Below are 20,382 nucleotides of genomic sequence, written 5' to 3'. Positions count from 1 at the left end.
GAAATGCAATAACGATGCCGACTCCAGTCAGCAGGGTCCATGTGTTGTGGCTGTGATGAACAAATTCACACGGACTACAGAAGTCCTGTGGAGAAAAGGGACAGTATGGCCACTCTCTAAGTGAGAGAGGGCCTCGACCCCTGCCTGGACAGTTTTTATTACTTTTCTGGGTACATTACATCGAGGATGGTCCTCATTTACTATGCACAGTTTCCCCTCTAGATGATTACCTTTTACAGATAACAAAGGAAAAAATGTTGCTAATTACTTCAAAGAAAAGGATGTTTTGCAAATGCAAGGGGAAAAGTGGTTGAACTGGTTATACTCCATACTTGGGAGGTTTAGCACAGATTTTAGGAAGTTATTTTAAAGAAACACAGTAAACATTTGCTTCCTCAATTGAGGATGAGGGAGTTTTAGCAAAAAGCAAGCCTCAAAGGTACAATGCAGGCCTGATGCCCCACAGGAAAACCAGTTCGTTGGCTTGATCCCATGTGCCGACTCAATCCCTGCCAGTTTTCCAATCGGGCTGGGCTATATTCGCCACTGCCACATGGATAGGCTCCTTATACAATAGCATGCAACAGTATGAATAAATCTCACTAACACAGTGCTAAGCTAAAGAAGCCAGACATAAGAGTATACACTGTAAGATGCTGCTTATATACAGTGTGGGACAAAAGTAGGTTTATTAATTATTGTATTGTTTTCTATATGAATGACTATAAACCTACTTTTGCCCAACTGTGTAAATTTCCATGTGATTGTTTAGTATAAACTGGTAAGCTGATTGAAAAAATTATGTAGAAATACAAAGATCCAGGAATAGCTAAGATAAAATTAATCCATGGTGTCAGAAATCTGATGCGGAGGAGTGGTTCCGAGTTGTCTTAGGAGGGAACACAGTGGATTCTGGAGTTCTGGTAGAATTTTCCTTCTTGATGTGGTTGCTAGTTACACAGGTGTATTCCCTTTGGGAAAACCAACTAGATTTTCACTAGTGATTGATTTGTTTACTTCTCTGTATATTACACATACTGAGAAAGTGTACTTGAGAAAGTATTTTCTTGTGTGTGCATATCTTTAGTAAGATATGAAACTAGTAACATTGCTTGCTCCCAGAGAGTGTAGCTAGAGGTCAGGCTGTTACCTTTGCTTTGGAATCAAAAAAATGTTATTACTTATTCAAAAACAAGTACTATAATTTATATTTAAAAGAGAATAAATCAAAGATTGCTTATCTTTTGTTTCATAGTAAATGCTAATAGGCTGAATTCTATTCATATTATATACTCTCAAGTTGATTAAAGCACAAATCCCAATTACAAGTCATTTATAAGAAACAAAGGTGGAAAATAAGTGATAGGCTAGAAGATACAAAAAATTCTTTACAATAGGTTGGTAGTGTATGAAATAAGGTAGAATTTAACATAACAGGTTGTGTGATGTTATGTAATGATATAAGGCCCTATTATGAAGGAAAGCAGAAATGAAGTGGAAGAGGGGAGCTAAGGGGCATGACACTGATATTACGTAAACATAGTGTGGAAATAGTGATTCTTAAGGTTTTAACCATTTGGAATGCCACTTTTAAATATTAACCTAGAGTATGCTTCATAGCAATTCTTGAATCTTAGCATGATGGCAAGGATTAATTACTAATTACTAATCTTATTTTTAATTTTTTTCCATTTTAAAAACAAAACATGCTTAAAAATTAAATACTGTTTATAAACATTAGTTTAAGTTGCCCTTTCTTCTTTGGTTCTCAAAGTCCTGTTTATCAGGAGTAACAACCAAGAGCAAGTGTCTTTATAACTTTGTGGAACTTATTAACTCATTTTGAATAGTAATACTGAAAGGAAACTTGGAAGCTGCTCTTAATTTTTGTTGTATTTTCTTGAAAAATGTATGTCATTTTCAGCTTCATAATTTGACTGTTTTTTGTGAAATTGACATTTAATGAAGACTTTATATTGCACAGGTTTTAGAATTACTTCTTGCCTTCTGTTCAGTGACTCAGCTGCGTCATGTGCTCACTCAGATGGTATTTGAACAGTCTTTACCTGGCAACACTGTCCTGGGAAGCCGTTCTAAATGTTTAGAGCCTACTATAGCTCTCCTTCGTTGGTCAAGCCAACCCGTAGATGGATCTGAAAACTGTTCTATTTTAGCATTGGAGTTGCTCAAAGAAATATTTGAGGTAATACTTGACAATTTGGTTTTTCCACTTTTATGATTCTCAGTGCAGTTTTCAAAAATATTCATAATAAACTTCCAGTTAGTTGTTCATACACTTTAGGAAAACGTCTCCATTGCTAGTTGGCATACCATTTAGCTACTGAATTATCTTTTTCTGACAAAGTTACAAATATTAGTGTTTTCCTTGCTTTCACTGAATAGTGTGTTGTGTTTGTGTATATATGTATGTGTGTATATGTGTATATATGTGTGTGTGTGTGTATACACTTTTCAGTGTAATAAGTAAAGGCTTTTGACTTGTGTGCTTTGCTGCTGTATGACTGTGTTTTGAAGTAATCACATTCTGTCTTTCTCAGTAGGTACTGTCTGCTCTCTCCATTAGCCTGTTGAATGGATTAACAGAGGAACATTGGATTCAGTCAGTGAAATGGCATGGAGCATGCCAGACACTTCTAGTCACTTAGGATACAGACAAAAATTATTTCTGTAGAAGCCGTTACATTCTAACAGATTCTACTATCAGGATCATTTTGGTTCTCTACTATTCTCCCTGTTTTTACCCATTCTGCCTACCCTCACTATTTTCCTGGAATGTCTCTCCTCTCCATACTGGATCCTGTGCACAAACATGTGTGTGAATGATTACATATATTTGTTTAAGAATTATTGTCAAGTTGTGTTTTCTGTTTTCTGTTGGTCTTAACTATTAATCAGTTTTAATATTTAAAAAGCCTTCAGATCCTTGATGGGAATTATTTGTAGTTGTAAAATATTACGACTAGTGTCTATTTAATTATGATTACATTTAGCAAGCTCAAGATACTTGTTTTTAATACATATTTTTAATTTATAACAATTTTAAAATGACAAATATAGTCCATTTAAAAATGTCTTGTTTGCAGCTGATTAACCCAAAACCTTATTGTTTCATTTGAGAAAAAAGTCATTATAGCCCTGAAAACTGGATAAAAGGGTAGATTTTAAGGATATACAGGTTAATGAACTATTAAAATAATTATAAAAAGTTTAAAAGGAATATAGCAGCTCTGTGATGACTTTCTGCAATCTATATTTCATCTTTTGTTTTGTTTTGAATCATTGGTGATGGTTATATTCCAGGATGTCATAGATACTGCTAACAGTTCCTCAGCTGACTGTTTTGTGGCCCTTCTGCTGCCTTCAATCCTTGATCAGCTTCAGTTCACAGAGCAAAATCTAGATGAGGCCTTAATAAGAAATAAATGTGAAAGGATGGTCAAAGCTATCGAAGTTTTGTTAAATATCCTTTACTGTTATAAAGATGGAAACTAAATAACCCCTCTTTTTTTTCAGCATTGTATTTCCTGCATTTTTGTCTTTAGCTGTAATTTTATAACTTCTCATGTTTGTATCTCTTCAGAATGATTGGACTGAAGTTTAAACTATAGAACTAATTTTCAAAAAGTTTCTATAAAAGTTATTCAAACTTTTTTTTTTACCTTATTTCTGTGTAAACCTTTTAGGCTAAAAAATATTTTTAGAAATGCTTTTTAAATTTGGTTTAGATATTTTTATCACAATTTGAGATTGGAGCTATATTCTAAAATAACTGCCCTGTTACTTTCTTCTGATGCTGATTGCTGCTCCTAGATGATTTGCGGTGCTGTCTTTGCCAGAGTGCATCAAAATAAGTGAATGTTGGTAAGGGTGTCATTATTTTAGCTCACTGATTTTTAGCTGTGTTTTTCTTTAAAGCATAAATGTTTTTAATAAGGTAGCATCATCTTTGGTAATAAAAAGACAAATATTATCAAGACAAATGAATTTATATTTAAAAAAAAATCCCTTGAGTGCAATTAATGTAACTGCTTAACTTCTCTATACTGATTTTCTGAGGTCTTTCCTTGTCAGCTTTTTTTTTTAAGTCAGTAGATTCTAAGCCTCTAAAAAGTCCAGATCTCAATTTTTTAATACTTTATTAAAACTTTTTGTTATTATTATCAGCAAGGAACCACTCTATCTGAGCCAGATCACTTACATTTGACTAATCAGGTTTTTTTGTATCTCAGAGCAAGAATTTGTTCAAAATTGTCTTGTCTTAGAGCATACTCCACATTTCTTTAACCTCCTCTTTTAAGCTGCTGCTTCTTAGTTTCCTTCTTCCTTTATAGCAGTGATTCTCAACCTCAGCTATTTATTAGAATCACCAGAAGAACATTTAAAAAACACTGACACGAGAACCTTCCAGAGATGCTAAATTAGTTGGAGTAATGTGAAACCCTAGAGGGGTGGAGTGTTTATGATTATTTGGTGATTCTGGCATGCAGCCAAAATTGAAAACCACTGCTGTAGAGGCACAATTACTTTGCTTGACCTTAGAGATATCTATAATATATTCACGCCTTCTCTCATGAATTGGCACAAAACTTGACCCTTTTCAAATAATACTTAAAATAACAATATACAAACTATGAGAAAATAACTTCCTTTAGTTCCACAAATATTTACTGAACTATTGTGGTATCTGCTATCAAAAAGTGCACGTCCAGTAGAGAAACAGATACGTTGTTTTACCTTTCAGTGAGAAACTTTTGGTGTCACTCTTATCTCTTGCCACTTACCAGTCGCTTAAATGCTCTGAGCTCTAATTTCTTAATCTGTCATTGAGTTAATATAACAATAATTACACTGAATTGCAGTGAGGAGATAATTTGTATACAATCATTCTAAATGCTAGAAAGTGCCATACGGATATGTTTTTTGAGAGTGTATCCCTTAACAAAACTTACCTCTCTGTGGAGATGATACTTTAAAAATGCACATTGCAAAAATTCTGACTACTATCAAATGCACTACGCTGATAGAACAACAGTTTACATATGGCAAGATTGATCTGGGGTTTGGAACAAAGGTAGCCGATTCTGAATTGAGGTAAGTATATGAACTCTAAATTGCAAAATGGTAGTGATTCTCATTCCTTTTGGAGGCTCATCATTGGAGTATGTTCTATTAACTAACTCAAGGTGTAGCAGAGAATTAAAACATTTTGTAATCAATTTTTAGAAAATTTATTCAATTCAAAGGTCACATGCTTCTGAAGAAAGATATTAACATCTGTGATTTGTTTTTATTGTTTAGGTTTGTTTTGTCATGTTTTAATTTATTGTGATTACCTAAGGGTCTTTCATACTCCTGAACATTTTTTTCTGGAGGTCCTTTTTGACATTGCCTTAGTAATTACTTTTATGTTCATTTAATTGTATATGTTTAAGTGAAAAAAACGGATTGTTTTTATTATAAGGAAATCAGTCACTGCTGAAGATTTCGTAATAACAAAGACTATTTTTCTACCTTGGCATGATAAGATTTATGGTTAAAAGTAGCACAGTAATAAGATTACTTTATTTTATCCCTCTCCTCCCACATGAATTAAGTCCATCTAACAGTTATTTATTGAGGACCTGCTAAATGCTAGATACTATGATTTGTTCTAATTTTCATATCATAATTGTTGTAATTGCCTTCTCCAATAACAAGGATTATCTGTTGACTTTTTTTTTTTTTTTTTTTTTTTTTTTTGGTATATGTTGACTTTTTGTACACCCTTTTAGGTACATGGCTGAGAATACAGCTTAGTATAGTTATTCAGTAAATGTTAGATATTTTTTATTGCCTCATGTTGCCCTCTATTGTTGATATTCCGGTGCCAAAGCTAACAATTAAATGGGTTGTGTTACCAATGCTGCTGGTAATTTGAAGCAGAAAGTTAAAACTTGGTGGTATTTGAAAGTAGAAAAGGAAGTGTCTTCTCAACTATTAATGCTAGTTTGTTCTCTTTGGGTCTTGGGTTGATAAGACGTTGGTGTCTATGATATTTTTACTTCTTGGTGATGTTTTTACTTCTCAAAACAAACAATACTGTATCTCCTTGAGGTTTAAAAAAAAAAGATGTTTTTTTTCCGTTTTCTTTAGAATTGTGGACAAAGATAAACTCTAAGCAGTTTTTGAGTTAACTAATTTAAATATGATTTTTTTAAAAAGCAAACTTGCTGCTGATGTAATTTTGAAAACTCTTGATTTGATGAACAAACTTAAACATTTGGTTCCTGGTATGGAAGTAAGCTTCTACAAAATCCTTCAGGTCAGTTTAAAATCTTCAAATAATTGAAGTTTATTCCCAGTGTATGTTTTTGTTTTAAAATACTTAATTTTTGGATGATTTTCTTAGAATTGGTATTTGGAAGAAAGTTTAGAGTTGTTACTTGTCTTAAGTAGCTATAATATCCTTACTACACAGTTATTTTACACAGTTTCATAGAAATTGAACATAAAGAGCATCTGGTTCTAATACACAGAATGTTCATGAGAGCGGTGTTTCAGCCTTTTTCTTTCTTGTCTCCTGCTTCAGTTTCCTTCACTTTTACTGGCATTGTGGTGATGAGGGAAGTGGTATGTGTTTTGGGATTTTTGTTTCGAGTTGGAGTTGATGAGTTAGGATATGAAGGGGATAGGGAGACATTTGGAAGGAAAGGACTTGATTGTCAATAATAAGATTAGAGAGGGTATGCAAAAAAATAGCTAACTCACAAATTTTGATGACAGTAGCTGCAAAAGAGCTCTAGATGTTTACCTTGATATCCATAAAACCTGGTTTACAATAGATATTTAACGTGTGTTAATGAAGGTACTGTAATAACAAAGATGGTTCTCATGTCTCTAGACAGAGTAGAATAATGCTGGGGCCCCTTGTACACTTTGACAGCATAAGGCTTAAGAGACAGAGTTCAGATATTGAATCCACCTCTTTATTAGTCACCGAAGACTTGAGCAAGTTCTTTCACCTGTCTGAGCTCCAGGTTCCTGACTACAAAGTGCAAATAATGATCCCCCTTCATGGGAGGACTTACAATGGGTTGTCATGAGGGTTATTGAAGATAAAGGCCAGCTCTTTTCATGGTTCTGTGGCATTACATTATACTTTGAGTACCTACAAGACACTCACATTGTAAAATGTCCATAGTTATAAAAGGATTCATGCTCTAATGTTTCCTCAATTTTATGTCAATCTTAGATGTTTTTTAGAATGAGTGACTTGGGGCTTACAGTACTAATGCAAAATTTTTATTGACATCAAGGAGTTATACGTTAAGTACAATTGTTTAATTGCATCAGTCAGTTGTGGATGACATTTTAAATTCATCAAAATTTTAAGGCACGATTTTCATAGGCACAACTAAGTGCATTCTAAACCATTGCCAGATTTTTAAAGTTTGTGTTAATATTGATTGCTAAGACAATTTTAACAAGGTAAAGACTAATAAATACACTCAAACATCAAATAGAAACACTTTAGAATTATTTTATGACTTAGCTCTGCTTACTCACCTTACACCCTGACATTGTTTATTATTTCTGCCTCTTTTTTTCTGGTTTCTGATTTACTTAGGATCCGCGCCTGATAACGCCATTGGCTTTTGCTTTAACATCAGATAATAGAGAACAAGTACAGTCTGGACTGGGAATATTATTAGAAGCTGCTCCACTGCCAGATTTTCCTGCTTTAGTGTGAGTTGTAATCACTTGTAGTATATCTCATAGTGCTGGAATATCCTGCTGTGTTTCTTTACTAGGACTCAATGTGGATAGATTAGAAAATTAGTGAACTGAATACTTCATTGCAAAACTTCGTTGTAATTTTTCAAGTAATTAAATAAACTTGATTCTAACAGAAAAGACCAGGTATATACTCAGGGAAAAGCAAGATCCAGATGGTTGAATATGTTATCCAGGTACTGTTTCTCTGTCTCTCACCATCTCTTTTTAATGCAGTAGATTCTGGACTAAGCTTACATCTTGCCAGTTTAGTTCCTCCCTAGAAAGAGCTCTTCCTTCCCAACTGTTTAAGTAAGTCCATGCATCACTATCATTGACCAGATATGGGTCGTTTGACAAGGAGGGGACCTTGGCAAATGCTAAGGGTTCATCTATGAGAACTATGTGGACTGGAATTTGGAATTTCGGGGTTCTAGGGGTGGGAGGCAGGGGGTAGGAGAATTCCCAGAGAAAAATTCTGTACTTTTATCAGGAAGTGAAATAGATAATGCCCAGGCAAAATTATCTGCAACACTCATTAATTTCAAACATTAAGAGAATATTTGCAGTTATTTTTGGGAAAAAATTTTGATTTTCAGAGCTATGTGAAAGCAAAATGGTTGGTAAAATACTTAGTAAAGTTATATGTAGTTTTAAAAGTTTTAAGTGGTTTATGTAAATGCATTTGCAAAAGTAGTTTAAACCAAAGCAGTGGTAAGTAGGTAAGATATTTCCAAATGCCAGTGGTCAGCAAATTGTAGTCAACAGAGAGGAGCCTGTTTTTGTAAATAAAGTTTTATTGGCACAGGGCCACATCCATTCATTTTCACACTGTCTGTATTGACTTTGATATGACATCAGGGTTGGGAAGTTGTTACAGAGACTCTGTACACTCTCAAACCTAAAATACTTATTACTATCTTGTCCTTTAAAGAAAAGTTTGCTAACCTCTGCTATTTCTATTAACTGACTTAACAAACTCATTTTTTAAATTAATTTAGTTGTAAATTAAGAGGAGAAGTGCTATGGAAAACAAGACCTAGAGATCACATAATCAGAATTCCTTTTATTTTATAATAAATATTTGTTAAGAAATAAATGGACAAATGGGGAGCTTCTCAAGTCACAGATAAAAAGGGTCTATAAAGCTGCCTCACTTTGTGGTGGCCTGCTTGCTTCAGCTGTGGTAATCTGACATGAAGCAAAACCCCCACACTTCCAAGCAGAAAGCTTCGGTGTCACTGAGAGTAGGCGTCTCCTCTTTTGTCTCTGTATGTGATGCCTTCCCATCATTTCACTATGTCTTGGTCGTCCCTGCCTTACTTGTATAATTTTCTCTTTGGAAACGCTCTCAGGTATATATTTATATCTATTTATGCCTTTGTTTACATTACCTTAGTTTAATAAGGTGAAATTACATGCTGGATGGATGTGTGGGTGGGTGTGTAGGTAGGTTTCTTTGGTGTGTGTTAATTTTATTTAAATATTTAACAAACTCTGTGAGGGTCAGCTATGTGCCAGGTTCTCTTCTAGGCATTTTGGACATTGTAGTGAACTAGACAAGGGGGCCTTCTGTCATGAGGTTTACATTCTATTTGGGAGACAAGGTAAATAAGTTTATAACATGCACATCATTATGAGTAGAGGGACCCTTCTGAATTTGAATTGAGACCTGATGATAAGGAGTCAGCACTATGCAGGTCTGGTGGGAAAAGAAACAGCTTGTACAAAGGCCCCGAGACAGAAATGAGAGGAGATCAATGGAAGAGGCAGGATGGAAGTCAGGTTTGTGAGACCATACTCTGAGGGAGGGAGGAAAAGGGTGAAGGACATAGTAGGTAAAGGCCAGGTGATGTTGCCCACGGTAAAAATATTTTTACCATTACCAATAATGCACTTAATTTTTACAAATAAATTTACTCTCACAAACTAGTTCTGTTGCCTCCAAACCAGAGGTGGAGTAGTTATTATAAAGGGTTGTAAATAGAAAAGAGTTTCCTCCAACAAATTAAGGTATTTCCCCAAATCCTACTTCATCATAGACTCCAAGATAATTTCAAAAATATTTGGAGACATTACCAAAAAGATCCATTCTAAAAGATTCCCTAATTCTATACTAACCCTGCCTTTTGCTGTATTTTTAAGTAATATTTTTTATTGTTTTTGATCCTCATTCAGACTTGGGGAAAGTATAGCAGCAAACAATGCCTACAGACAACAGGAAACAGAACATCTGCCCAGAAGAATGTCTTTGCAATCATTAAATCACAGTTTTCCAGCATCGGTAAAATGTTCAACTCCTCCACTTTTGAAAGATAGAGTTCCGGTATCAAACATTGAGGACTTAATAGAGAAACTTCAGTCTGGAGCAGTGGTGGGTGACAAATAGCAATTATAAATGAGATTCTGCTTGCTATACAATGAATATCTGCTCCAATTATAACATTTATTTAAATAACTTTAGATGCAGATTTGATCACTGAAAACTTTTAATATAAAAGTGAAAGTATTCTGGAAAGTTTGGAAATAAGGGGAAAAATCAGCCATGAAATTCCTATATTTTAACACCACTGTTGTTCTTCCCCTACTGTTCCCCAGCCAGTCCACCCTCCCCCACATCCTCAGATTAAGAAATATACAGAGTCTGGTACAAATAAGGTTCCTTTTTTTATTACAAAAATTTTTATTACAAAATCCTAAGCATGTAAGTCTGTAACATAACAGTATCACACTGAAGTACACCATATGACATTTTAGGTGAAATATTTAAATTAAAACTATGAATTATTACACCCATATTATTACACAGGCCTTTCATCTGCCCGACCCTGTATTTTAAAATCTCACATGTATTCCAAATTTTACCCAGATATTCTTATGCAGTAATAAGGTTAGTGAAATATTTGTGAATTGCCTGGTAAGACATTCATATTTTTTAATTATTACTCATTAAGTTTTAACGACTTAGTTTTTTAGTAGGCATTTATTTTATTTTTTTAATCTTTATCATATTTTTTCCATTACCATTTAGTCCCCTTATACCTCCACCCACCAGCAGTCACCACACTTGTCCATGTCCATGACCTTTTTGCTCAATCTTTCCACCCTCTAACCTCCCACCCCACTGTCCCCCCACCACTAGCTGTCATCTGCTCTCTGTCTATGAGTCTATCTGTTTTGCCTACTAGTTCTGTTTGTTCATTAAATTCCACATATAAGTTAAATCATACAGTATTTGTCTTTCTCTTACTGGCTTATTTCACTTAGTATAATGTTCTCCAGGTCCATCCATGCTGTTTCAGAGGGTAAAATTTTCATATTTTTTACAGTTGAGTAGAATCCCATTGTGTAAATGTCCCATAGTTGTTTTGTCCACTCATCTTTTGGACATTTATTTTTTTTTGTCATGTTAAAATTTTCTGATTTTTGACTCAATTATATTAAAACTTAGGTGAAGGATCAGATTAATGATGTGAGAATATCTGACATCATGGATGTATATGAGATGAAGTTGTCTACATTAGCTGTGAGTACAAGCTTATTTTAACTATGTGTAACAATTAAGCTTTAATGGATTTTTTTCCAGTAAATGATGAAAATTAATGCAGTGGTTTTTTGCTTTTTTTTTTTTTTTATAGTGCAAAGAAAGCAGGCTACAAGATCTCTTGGAAGCAAAAGCTCTGGCCCTCGCACAGGCTGATAGGTTGATTGCTCAATATCGCTGTCAAAGAACTCAAGCTGAAGCGGAGGTGTGTACAATATAAAGACACATCTAATTAGTAGAAAACTAAATGAAGTAAAATATGTACAAAATATTTGTTGTATCTTTATTGCTCTGGTTGAAGTAAATTGTCCTCAGCATTTCACACAACTACTCCTTCCTTTAAACCCTCTTCTCTTTAACTTTAGTTACACCATTATCTTCTGATTTTCTTTCTATCCTAATGGATATAATTTTTTTTTGAATTCACTTGACATATGATGTTATATTAGTTTTAGGTGTATAACATAGTAATTAGATGTTTATATACTTTACAAAGTGATGACCCTATTAAATCTAGTACCCATCTGACACCATACATAGCTATTCTAACATTTACTGTATTACCTATGCTATACTTTATTTCCCTTTGACTATTTTTATTTGTATTTAATCTCACCTTTTTCATCCATCCTTTCAATCCCTTTTCCACCTGGCAACCATCAATTTGTTCTCTGTATCTATGAGTTTGCTTCTGTTTTATTTGTTTATTTTGGATTTTTTAATATCCTTTTTGAGCTTCTTTATTTTCCATTCACCTGTAAATGTTGGGTTTTCCAAGTATTATGTGCTAAGCCCTTCCCCCCTTTTTTAATTCAAGTATAGTTGGCATACAATAGTATGTTAGTTTAAGCTATACAATACAGTGATTCTATATTTTTATACTTTATGATGTGATCACCACACTAAGTCTAGTAACCATCTGTCACCATGCAAAGTATTGCAAATCAAAACCACAATGAGATACCACCTCAAAAAGTCAATAAATAACAGCTGTTATCAAGGATGTGGAGAAAAGGAAACCCTCATGTACTGTTGGTGGGAGTATAAATTGGTGCAGCCATTATCAAAAACAATATGGAAATTCCTCAGAAACCCAAAAGTAGGACAACTGTGCGACCAAGCAATTCTACTTCTGAGTATTTACCTTTCCCTTTTTTCAAGTGGTCCATGGTTTCAATCATTACCAGATTGTTAATGTCCCCAAATTTATATGCAGAGCCCTTTTCCTAAGTACCACATGCCTCCTTGTGTAGCTCAATTTAAATATATAGCAAATACTGCAAAATCATTATAACCAATAATGAAGTCATCACCCTCCCTTATAAAAATGTAGTCTTTCTTGTATATTCATTCTTTCTAGTGTTCTTAAAGTTTTTCAAAACAAGAAACATGGAAATAATATAGTTGACCTTCTGCAATTATTCATTACCAAGTCCAGTCGATTTTACCTAAATATTACTTTTTTTCTGTTTTTTTTTTTGTTTGTTCTTTGTTTTTTGTGGGGGTTTTTTGCCTGTTTTTGTCACTATTTGCTGTAGGTCAAAACCTTTTCATTTCTCAAATAAATCATAGCAAAGTCTCTAGGCTTCCCACCTTCAGTCTAGTCTCTTCTCAACCTTCTATTGCATACAAAGTCATCTTACTTTTGTATTTGATTCTACCATCCCTTTTTCTTCCACAGTGATCCCAGAAGCAGTAATCTGATACTATCACTTGTGCTGAACATCCTTTAGTGTCTTACCTTCAGCTCAGAAATAATTTAAGTTCCTTATTTTGGCAGACTAGGATTCTAACTGCTTCTCATTCCATATCTCCTTGCATTTTAGTGCATTCTCGGCAGTCAGCCATATTAGATTGCTTTGTTATTTCTGAAGCTTGACAGTCTTAGGTTTCTCTGACCTTGCACTTGCTCTTCCACATTTAAAACACCTTTTCCTCTCTCTAACTCTTGAAATAATCCTTCAGATTTTAGTTAATCTCCATTTCCCAGGAAGCGTCTCTGGTCTCCTCCTTCTATCACATGCTTAGTGATCATTCCTCTATATATCTACCCTGTGCTTCTCTCTAACACTTCTCAGAGCATGTGAAAATTGTGTGACTTCACCTCCACCTTTGATAAGTAGTAAGTATATATGACTAATAAATCTTTCGGTAACCCAGTAGGTGCTAGCATATTAGGTAGTTCATAAGTCTTTCAAATTGCAAAAACTGAGCATATTAAATAATGGTAGTGGAAAAGTCTCTATTGCATTTTCTTTTAGGCACGGACACTTGCTGGTATGTTGAGAGAAGTTGAGAGAAAAAATGAAGAGCTTAGTGTATTGTTAAAGTCACAGCAGGCTGAATCAGAAAGAGCCCAGAGTGATATTGAGCATCTCTTTCAACATAATAGGAAGTTACAGTCTGTGGCTGAAGAACATGAAATACTAACAAAATCCTACATGGAACTTCTTCAGAGGTAAATTAATAAATGTTTCTATTTAAGATTAGAATCTATAATGAATGCATAGCACTTCTTTTCTGTGGTCCTAAAATCTTTTTGGAAGCATTTATACATACTGATAATATCATAAGGTGGTAAGTAGTTATGAAGAAACTTAGTTAAAGTGAAATGAAGTATTGCTTACTCAAACTCAGTATTAAGGTTGGAAACAGGATACAAGTCTCTTTCCAGTTGACTCTACTTCTTTTCATTTGTTATCAGTCATCTGGGATGTTAGCACCGTAAGGACAAGTTTGTCTATTTTGTTCCCGGACAAATCCCGAAGCCCTGCAACAGTGCCTGGTACATAGTTAGGCACTCCATAAGCAATAATTGAATAACCCTAAGTTGTCAACAGTTTGTATTAGGTTTAATCATATGAATTGGTCATTTCTACCAATTGAAAGTGGTTGAATATTAACACTTCCATGTCATTCAGCCTAGTAGGATGGAAGTTTGGGTATTAGTGTTTAACTGATCTCTAAATTTTTAGTCAGTACTTATCCTTAATGCCACTGAATACAGTTTACTTATATGTGACTAGTTCTGTACAATAAATTCTTAAATGCAAATTGCTGTAAAGGCTATGTGCTTTTGAGTTTTTGATAGATTTTCAAGTTTTCCACCAGGAAGACTATACTAATTTATATACTCACTAGCAAAGTATAAGATTGATTTGTTTTCCTTTCTTATAAAGCAAACTTTAAGATTGGCTAAGATTTAAAAAATTTCAATTCTTCTATGCTGTTAATAGTTATAGAAAATGGTTAACTTTGGCAAGATCCATGTGCATATTTCCACATCAATAAAAATGAAGGGTAGAAAATGCATAATATCTGGAAAATATGTGATGGCAAGGTGACTTCTAAGCAGGTTATTTTATCCCAACAACTCTATATAAAATCAGATTGAGGGAGCCCTGATAAAGTGAACTTTAGTGTTAAGTCAGGGTGTAAAAGAAAGTTAGCAGGTAGTCCAAGAGAAATAGTGGTTTCTTTTTTTTTCTTTTTTTTTTTAAAGATTTTTATTTACTTTTAGAGAGGGAAGGGAGGGAGAAAGAGAGAGAGAGAGAAACATCAATGTACGGTTGCTGGGGGTCATGGCCTGCAACCCAGGCATGTACCCTGACTGGGAATTGAACCTGCGACACTTTGGTTCTCAGGCCTTGCTCAATCTACTGAGCTATGCCAGCCAGGGCGAAATAGTGGTTTCTAAGACCTGCTAAGTTACAGATAGTGATTGAAGAGCCAAGAAGTAAAACTCCTGCCTTGAGGGGCCATGTGGGTAACAAGTAAAGGAAGCTGGCTGGGGAAAACTCAGCTGTAATATTAAGGAATTTAAATTTAGATTTTAAAAATTTTGTGTGGGACAGATAAAATACTTCTGCTGGCCAAATATGGTTAGTGTACCAGTCAGTTTGTTTCTCTTAGTGCTTAGTAAAGTGAAAAGGACATTTTATGCCTCTGTTACCCTAAAAAGAAAAGGCCAAAGTGAGAGCAGCAAGTGTTTGAGGTTACAAAACAATAGGTATTCGGGAAGCACTGATTCAGGCAAAAACTCGAATAGTGTACAAATTAGGGAGTGAAGGGTAGTGGTTTTTATGAGAATGGGAAGAGAAATAATTACATAAACAAAAGAATTTCTGTAGGTGCAAATAAACTAAGTTATTGTTCAGCTAAGCATGATGGTGCTAATTCTGAAGAATGTCTTTAATTTTCAATTTGGTAGTCAAGATGTCTGCTTTACTCTTAGGACTGCAGACAGTTTTTTGAAATACAGTGTTACTTTGGCTCAGTCCCAACATTATTTTGCCCAGTTCAAACATTGGAAAGGTTTGAGGGTGAGACATGCAAGGCAGTTCCTTTGGAGTGGCTGCCTAGCTCTATTTAAAAATGGCTCCACTTACGTCAACTTTTCACACTTAAGATAGTTGGGTATTAAAGTAGTACTTCTTTCTGTGTTTACCTTGCAGGTAAAATAAGTAGGACTATTAGATTCAGAGTTTTAAAGAGGCAAGAGAAATTTAGAATCCTCTACTACTTTATTCATTAATTTGACATTTTTAATTAAATATATATTATGCCCAAGAGGCTAAGGATGACAAAATTTTACAGAAGTTGTTTTAGTTTGTAACTATAAAGATAACTCTATGTATTTTATAGGAAATTATGTAATGTATATTATCTGTAAAATAAATCTCCGTTTTCATAAACATGAGGTTAATGCCCCCACACATTTCCATTTCATACTCATTTTATCACCTGTCAGCCAAAACATGTCTTTACTGTCTTTTAGAGTTAATCTATTTTTGCCCTGCTTGTTCATAACATTCCTCCTTTTACTTGTCATGTATGCAATTTGGTTAGAAGAAAAAGAAAACATTGAGTTTCTTTTCTGTGTTGTATGTTTTCTTCCATAAAAATATCCCTCATCTCCTTGTCTTTTCAGGAATGAAAGTGTTGAAAAGAAAAATAAAGAGTTACAAGTCACATGTGATTCTCTAAGTAAACAAATTGAGACACTGAAAAAGTTGAATGAGTCACTCAAGCAACAAAATGAAAAGTAAAATTTATAGTTCTTTAATTATTTTGGAACTTTCTTTTTAAAAAAATATTTTATTAATTTTTAGAGAGAAGGGAAGGGAGGGAGGAAGAGAGGGAGAGAAACGTCAATGTATGGTTGCCTCTTGGACGCCCCCTACTGGGGACCTGGCTCACAACCCAGGCGTGTGCCCTAGACTGGGAATCAAACCAGCAACCCTTCTTTGGTTTACAGGCTGGCACTCAATCCACCGAGCCACACCAGCCAGTGCTATTTTGAAATTGTCAAAAATAATGATTTATACAGAATATTGTATTCTACAGATAAATTAGTAGACTTTTTAACTTATTTTATATATAAAACATTTGGCAGAATTTAAGGGTAATTACTATTCTTAGAAATTTTCTCTTAAAATACTTGAGGAATGTTCATCGATGTTTTCTTCTGTTTTTTAAAATAACTTCAGAACTGTTGCCCAATTAATAGAGAGAGAAGAACAGAGGAAAGAAGTGCAGAACCAACTAGTAGACAGAGAATGTAAACTGGCAAGTAAGTAGCTTTTTATTTAACAAATTTTTAATATGTTAACATGTATTCTGTTAGAAGAAAATCAAGACACAAGTGGTTTTTACTTCTGTTTTTCATTAGTTTCCACAATTCTCTTATTTTCTAAAACCTTAACTTACATCCTACACAGCTCTCCTTTTCTTGCCATAACATTTCACAAAGCAATTTAATTAAATTGATTTTAAAAATTTGAAGTTATGGGAAATTATTGCTTTTTAAAATAAAACGTTTTAAAGGAACATAACAGCAGGTGGCAGTGCTAGGTAACTTTTAGTTATTAGCTTCTTAATGCTAGCTCTGAAATGATCTCCAAAAAACATTTTCTTCTAACTCACTTGCCTTAGAGCACAGATATCATCTACCTATATAATTTCTCATAGTTTTCCCTCTCCCTTTCTCTTTTAACCCTTAAGCTGAGGATTATCCTTCTCCTCATTACTATATATTATCTTTAGAACACAGGAAGAGGGAAAGACATGGAGATTGACATTTTTCTAGTACAGTGGAAGAGTTACATGTTCTTTTTTTTTTTTTTTTTTCATCAAATACTGTAAAACTTATTTCCAGCAAGGCATATCTTTATCTCCCTAGTTGTTTTTCTTTTGTTCTTATGACAGAACAGCTACTAAAAGTTTTCAGGGTAAGTGAGTATAAGACCCTGAACACATAGCTGACTGTTTGTTTGTTTTAAGATTTGCAACAAAAAACAAAAGTACAAGAAGAAAAGATTAAAGTCTTACAAAAAGAAAGAGAAGATAAAGAAGAAACAATTGATGTTCTTAGAAAAGAATTAACTAGAACAGAACATATAAGAAAAGAATTGAGCATTAAGGTAGGAATCTGTTGAGTTCATATTTGCAGTAAAATGAAAAAGACATTTTGTATAAAAGGTGAATTTGGATAAATTATCATTCTGTTTCTTTAGTATAATTTTGTATTGAAAATACTAGAATCTCAAAATGGTTTAGCAATTGTTATGAGTACTCCTCACAATGTGGAAACATGTATTTTCTAAGATAATCAAACATTTATTAAATATATACTGTTAGCCAGCACTTAGTGCTGTTAAGTGGGCAAGGAATACAGAGAAGTGTTCCCATTCTTTATGTCACATAAAGTCATCCCTGAGATATCCCTTCTGAATGTTTACCCACCACTTGTGGACATTGGACCAGTCCATTCTGTGATTTCCCCCCTTCTGCCAATCTGGATGCGTGTGGTTTCTTTAATTCCATAGTTGTCAGGCTTCCATCAGCTCAGTTCTGATGGTTCTGAGTGATGGGTGCTCTATATTTTAGTTTTAATTTTGATGTGGTTGTGCAAAGAGGTGCACATGCTTACCTACGCCTTCATCTTGACTGACAATAATTATTTTCACCCTAGAAACTTAGTCTTGGGTTAAGTTATTGACTCAAGGGCAGTCTCATTATTAAGTGAAATAGTAGATTTAGTCTAAATCTGAGTCTACTGCTCTTTCTACATTGTCATGGTTACTTGGTATGGTAGCTATCAATAGTGCTTTCTGGTCCATCTACTACCAGAAAGATGATAACAGACCAGGATTAAAAGATAGTTTGAACAACTACAGAGCATAAGTGACAGAAGAGGCATAACATTCCATGACACATTTACAGATTTCCTGGATCTGCCTTAATGTGGTTATTTTAAGAGTAATTCTAAATAGTAATTAGAATCTAAAATTTAATTTACAATTAGCAAAATGTCAATAGTTACCATTGACTTAAAAAGACAAATAGAATGTGTCTTCTCAATTAATATTGCATTATTTAGTGATTACTTACCTTAAACTAACTATAATTTTGTTAACTAAATTATACATATTTATAATGTGTTGTTTGAAAAAGTTGTTTTACAAATGAAAAATAAAGGTATCTTAAAATATCTGTGAAGAGAAAAATGCAAAGTTGTTTATTTTCCTCTTCCCCCTCTCTTAGGCTTCCTCCCTAGAAGTTCAAAAGTCCCAGTTAGAAGGTCGTTTGGAAGAGAAAGAGTCACAAGTGAAACTTCAGCAAGAAGAGTTGAACAAACATTCTCATATGATAGCAATGATCCACAGTTTAAGTGGCGGAAAAATAAATCCAGAAACTGTGAATCTCAGTCTATAGACATTCTCTATCTATTGGTGGAGGTCGGGTGGGGAAGGTAATTTCTGACTTCAAACAAATATCAAATAATTACTAATTTAGTAAAGAACCTGATCTGATATGTGGTTTTATTTGGTCTTAAAGTTTTACTTCCTATTTTTGTCTTTTCTTGCTTAAAGTTTTCTTTGGTTTTTACATTAGAATGTTATTCTCAACCTCTATTATTGTTTTTATAAGGTTTTTTTCCTTTTCCTTAGTTGCTTCCCACTTTATTCTTTTTAATCAGTTTCATTTGTGATTATTTAGATTTTAAAATCCAACTTGTTTGATGTAACAATCATAAAGGTTAGTAAATTGAAAATAGGATTAATAAAAAGAAAAGTCATGAGATAGCCACACAAGTTTTTCTCTAAAGTAGTACTAAAGAAAATATCAGTGAATTTAAATAATTTTATTATTGCATTTAAACTGCAATAAGATAAATGGTATAAGTTCTAAATTTGAAAAAAACAATGCAATGAATATAAAAGAAATAATGTATAAAAAATAGAAAATAGCCTGTGTGAAATGACTATGCTGTTCATCACATATAAAACAAATACCTTGTAGAATTTTCTGTGAGATAGCTTTAGTTTTATTCTTTAAAATGTTGTATGTTGGCCCATTCATATAATTGCAGTTCATTCTGAATTTCTTATGATTTATATTGGATACCTTAGATTATCCTTTATGCAGAAATTTATTTGTTGTTAATTCTAATGTGAATTTTATTTAATGTATTGTCTTTCACTTAAATAGTTTTTAAAAGTGGCCATTTAGTTTTAAAGCATAGGTTACATATTCTTCATGTTTCTCTTTAATACAAGGGAAGTTTTTAGTAATCCTCATTTGAATCAAATGTAAGTAGTGTTTAAGAAGAGTTTTTATATCAATGTTTTTGTTGATTTTATTGCTATGTTTTTACAACTATTACGTATACTTGGTGTTTTTTTTTCACTATTTATGTCTCCATTTGCCTTAGGTGAACTTAGATTTACTTTTCAATTTTTCAGCTAGAGTATATCTGAATTTATGTTTAGAAACTAAATATATTTTTTGTAATTCACTAATTACATTAATATCAAACTGTAATAGTTTTATATAGCTGTATGAATTTTGTTCAGGTACTCAAATTTTAAAAAAGAGCATTGTGCAAAATAACATTTTAAATTGCTGCTTGTTCTATAAGGAATGAGTTCTATTGCTTTTTTTAAATTATTTTATTATTCAATTACAGTTGTCTGCATTTTCTCCCCACCACTGCCCCCCAACCCCAGCCAAACCTCCTTCCTTCCCTTGCTTCCACCCTCCTTGTTTTTGTCCATGTGTCC

General features: G+C 33.6%; 1 protein-coding gene across 1 annotated transcript in view; it reads left to right on the top strand.

Moving 5' to 3' along the window:
* The window catches only part of CIP2A (cellular inhibitor of PP2A), a 37,401-nt gene extending 17,858 nt beyond the window's left edge, over window positions 1-19,543 (top strand). Inside the window, exons 9-21 of the mRNA XM_028505171.2 lie at window positions 1,985-2,203; window positions 3,322-3,481; window positions 4,971-5,112; window positions 6,223-6,322; window positions 7,628-7,746; window positions 9,952-10,147; window positions 11,225-11,299; window positions 11,412-11,522; window positions 13,579-13,775; window positions 16,248-16,361; window positions 16,807-16,889; window positions 17,600-17,739; window positions 18,863-19,543. Coding sequence (XP_028360972.1) covers window positions 1,985-2,203; window positions 3,322-3,481; window positions 4,971-5,112; window positions 6,223-6,322; window positions 7,628-7,746; window positions 9,952-10,147; window positions 11,225-11,299; window positions 11,412-11,522; window positions 13,579-13,775; window positions 16,248-16,361; window positions 16,807-16,889; window positions 17,600-17,739; window positions 18,863-19,033 — 1,827 coding nt within the window. The 3' untranslated portion in view covers window positions 19,034-19,543. The remainder of the gene's footprint in view (window positions 1-1,984; window positions 2,204-3,321; window positions 3,482-4,970; window positions 5,113-6,222; window positions 6,323-7,627; window positions 7,747-9,951; window positions 10,148-11,224; window positions 11,300-11,411; window positions 11,523-13,578; window positions 13,776-16,247; window positions 16,362-16,806; window positions 16,890-17,599; window positions 17,740-18,862) is intronic.
* Window positions 19,544-20,382: the final 839 nt, after the last annotated feature.

Source organism: Phyllostomus discolor, chromosome 2 (assembly GCF_004126475.2).
Source record: "Phyllostomus discolor isolate MPI-MPIP mPhyDis1 chromosome 2, mPhyDis1.pri.v3, whole genome shotgun sequence".
NCBI lineage: Eukaryota > Metazoa > Chordata > Mammalia > Chiroptera > Phyllostomidae > Phyllostomus > Phyllostomus discolor.
This window is presented reverse-complemented; position numbering and strand designations above follow the sequence as displayed.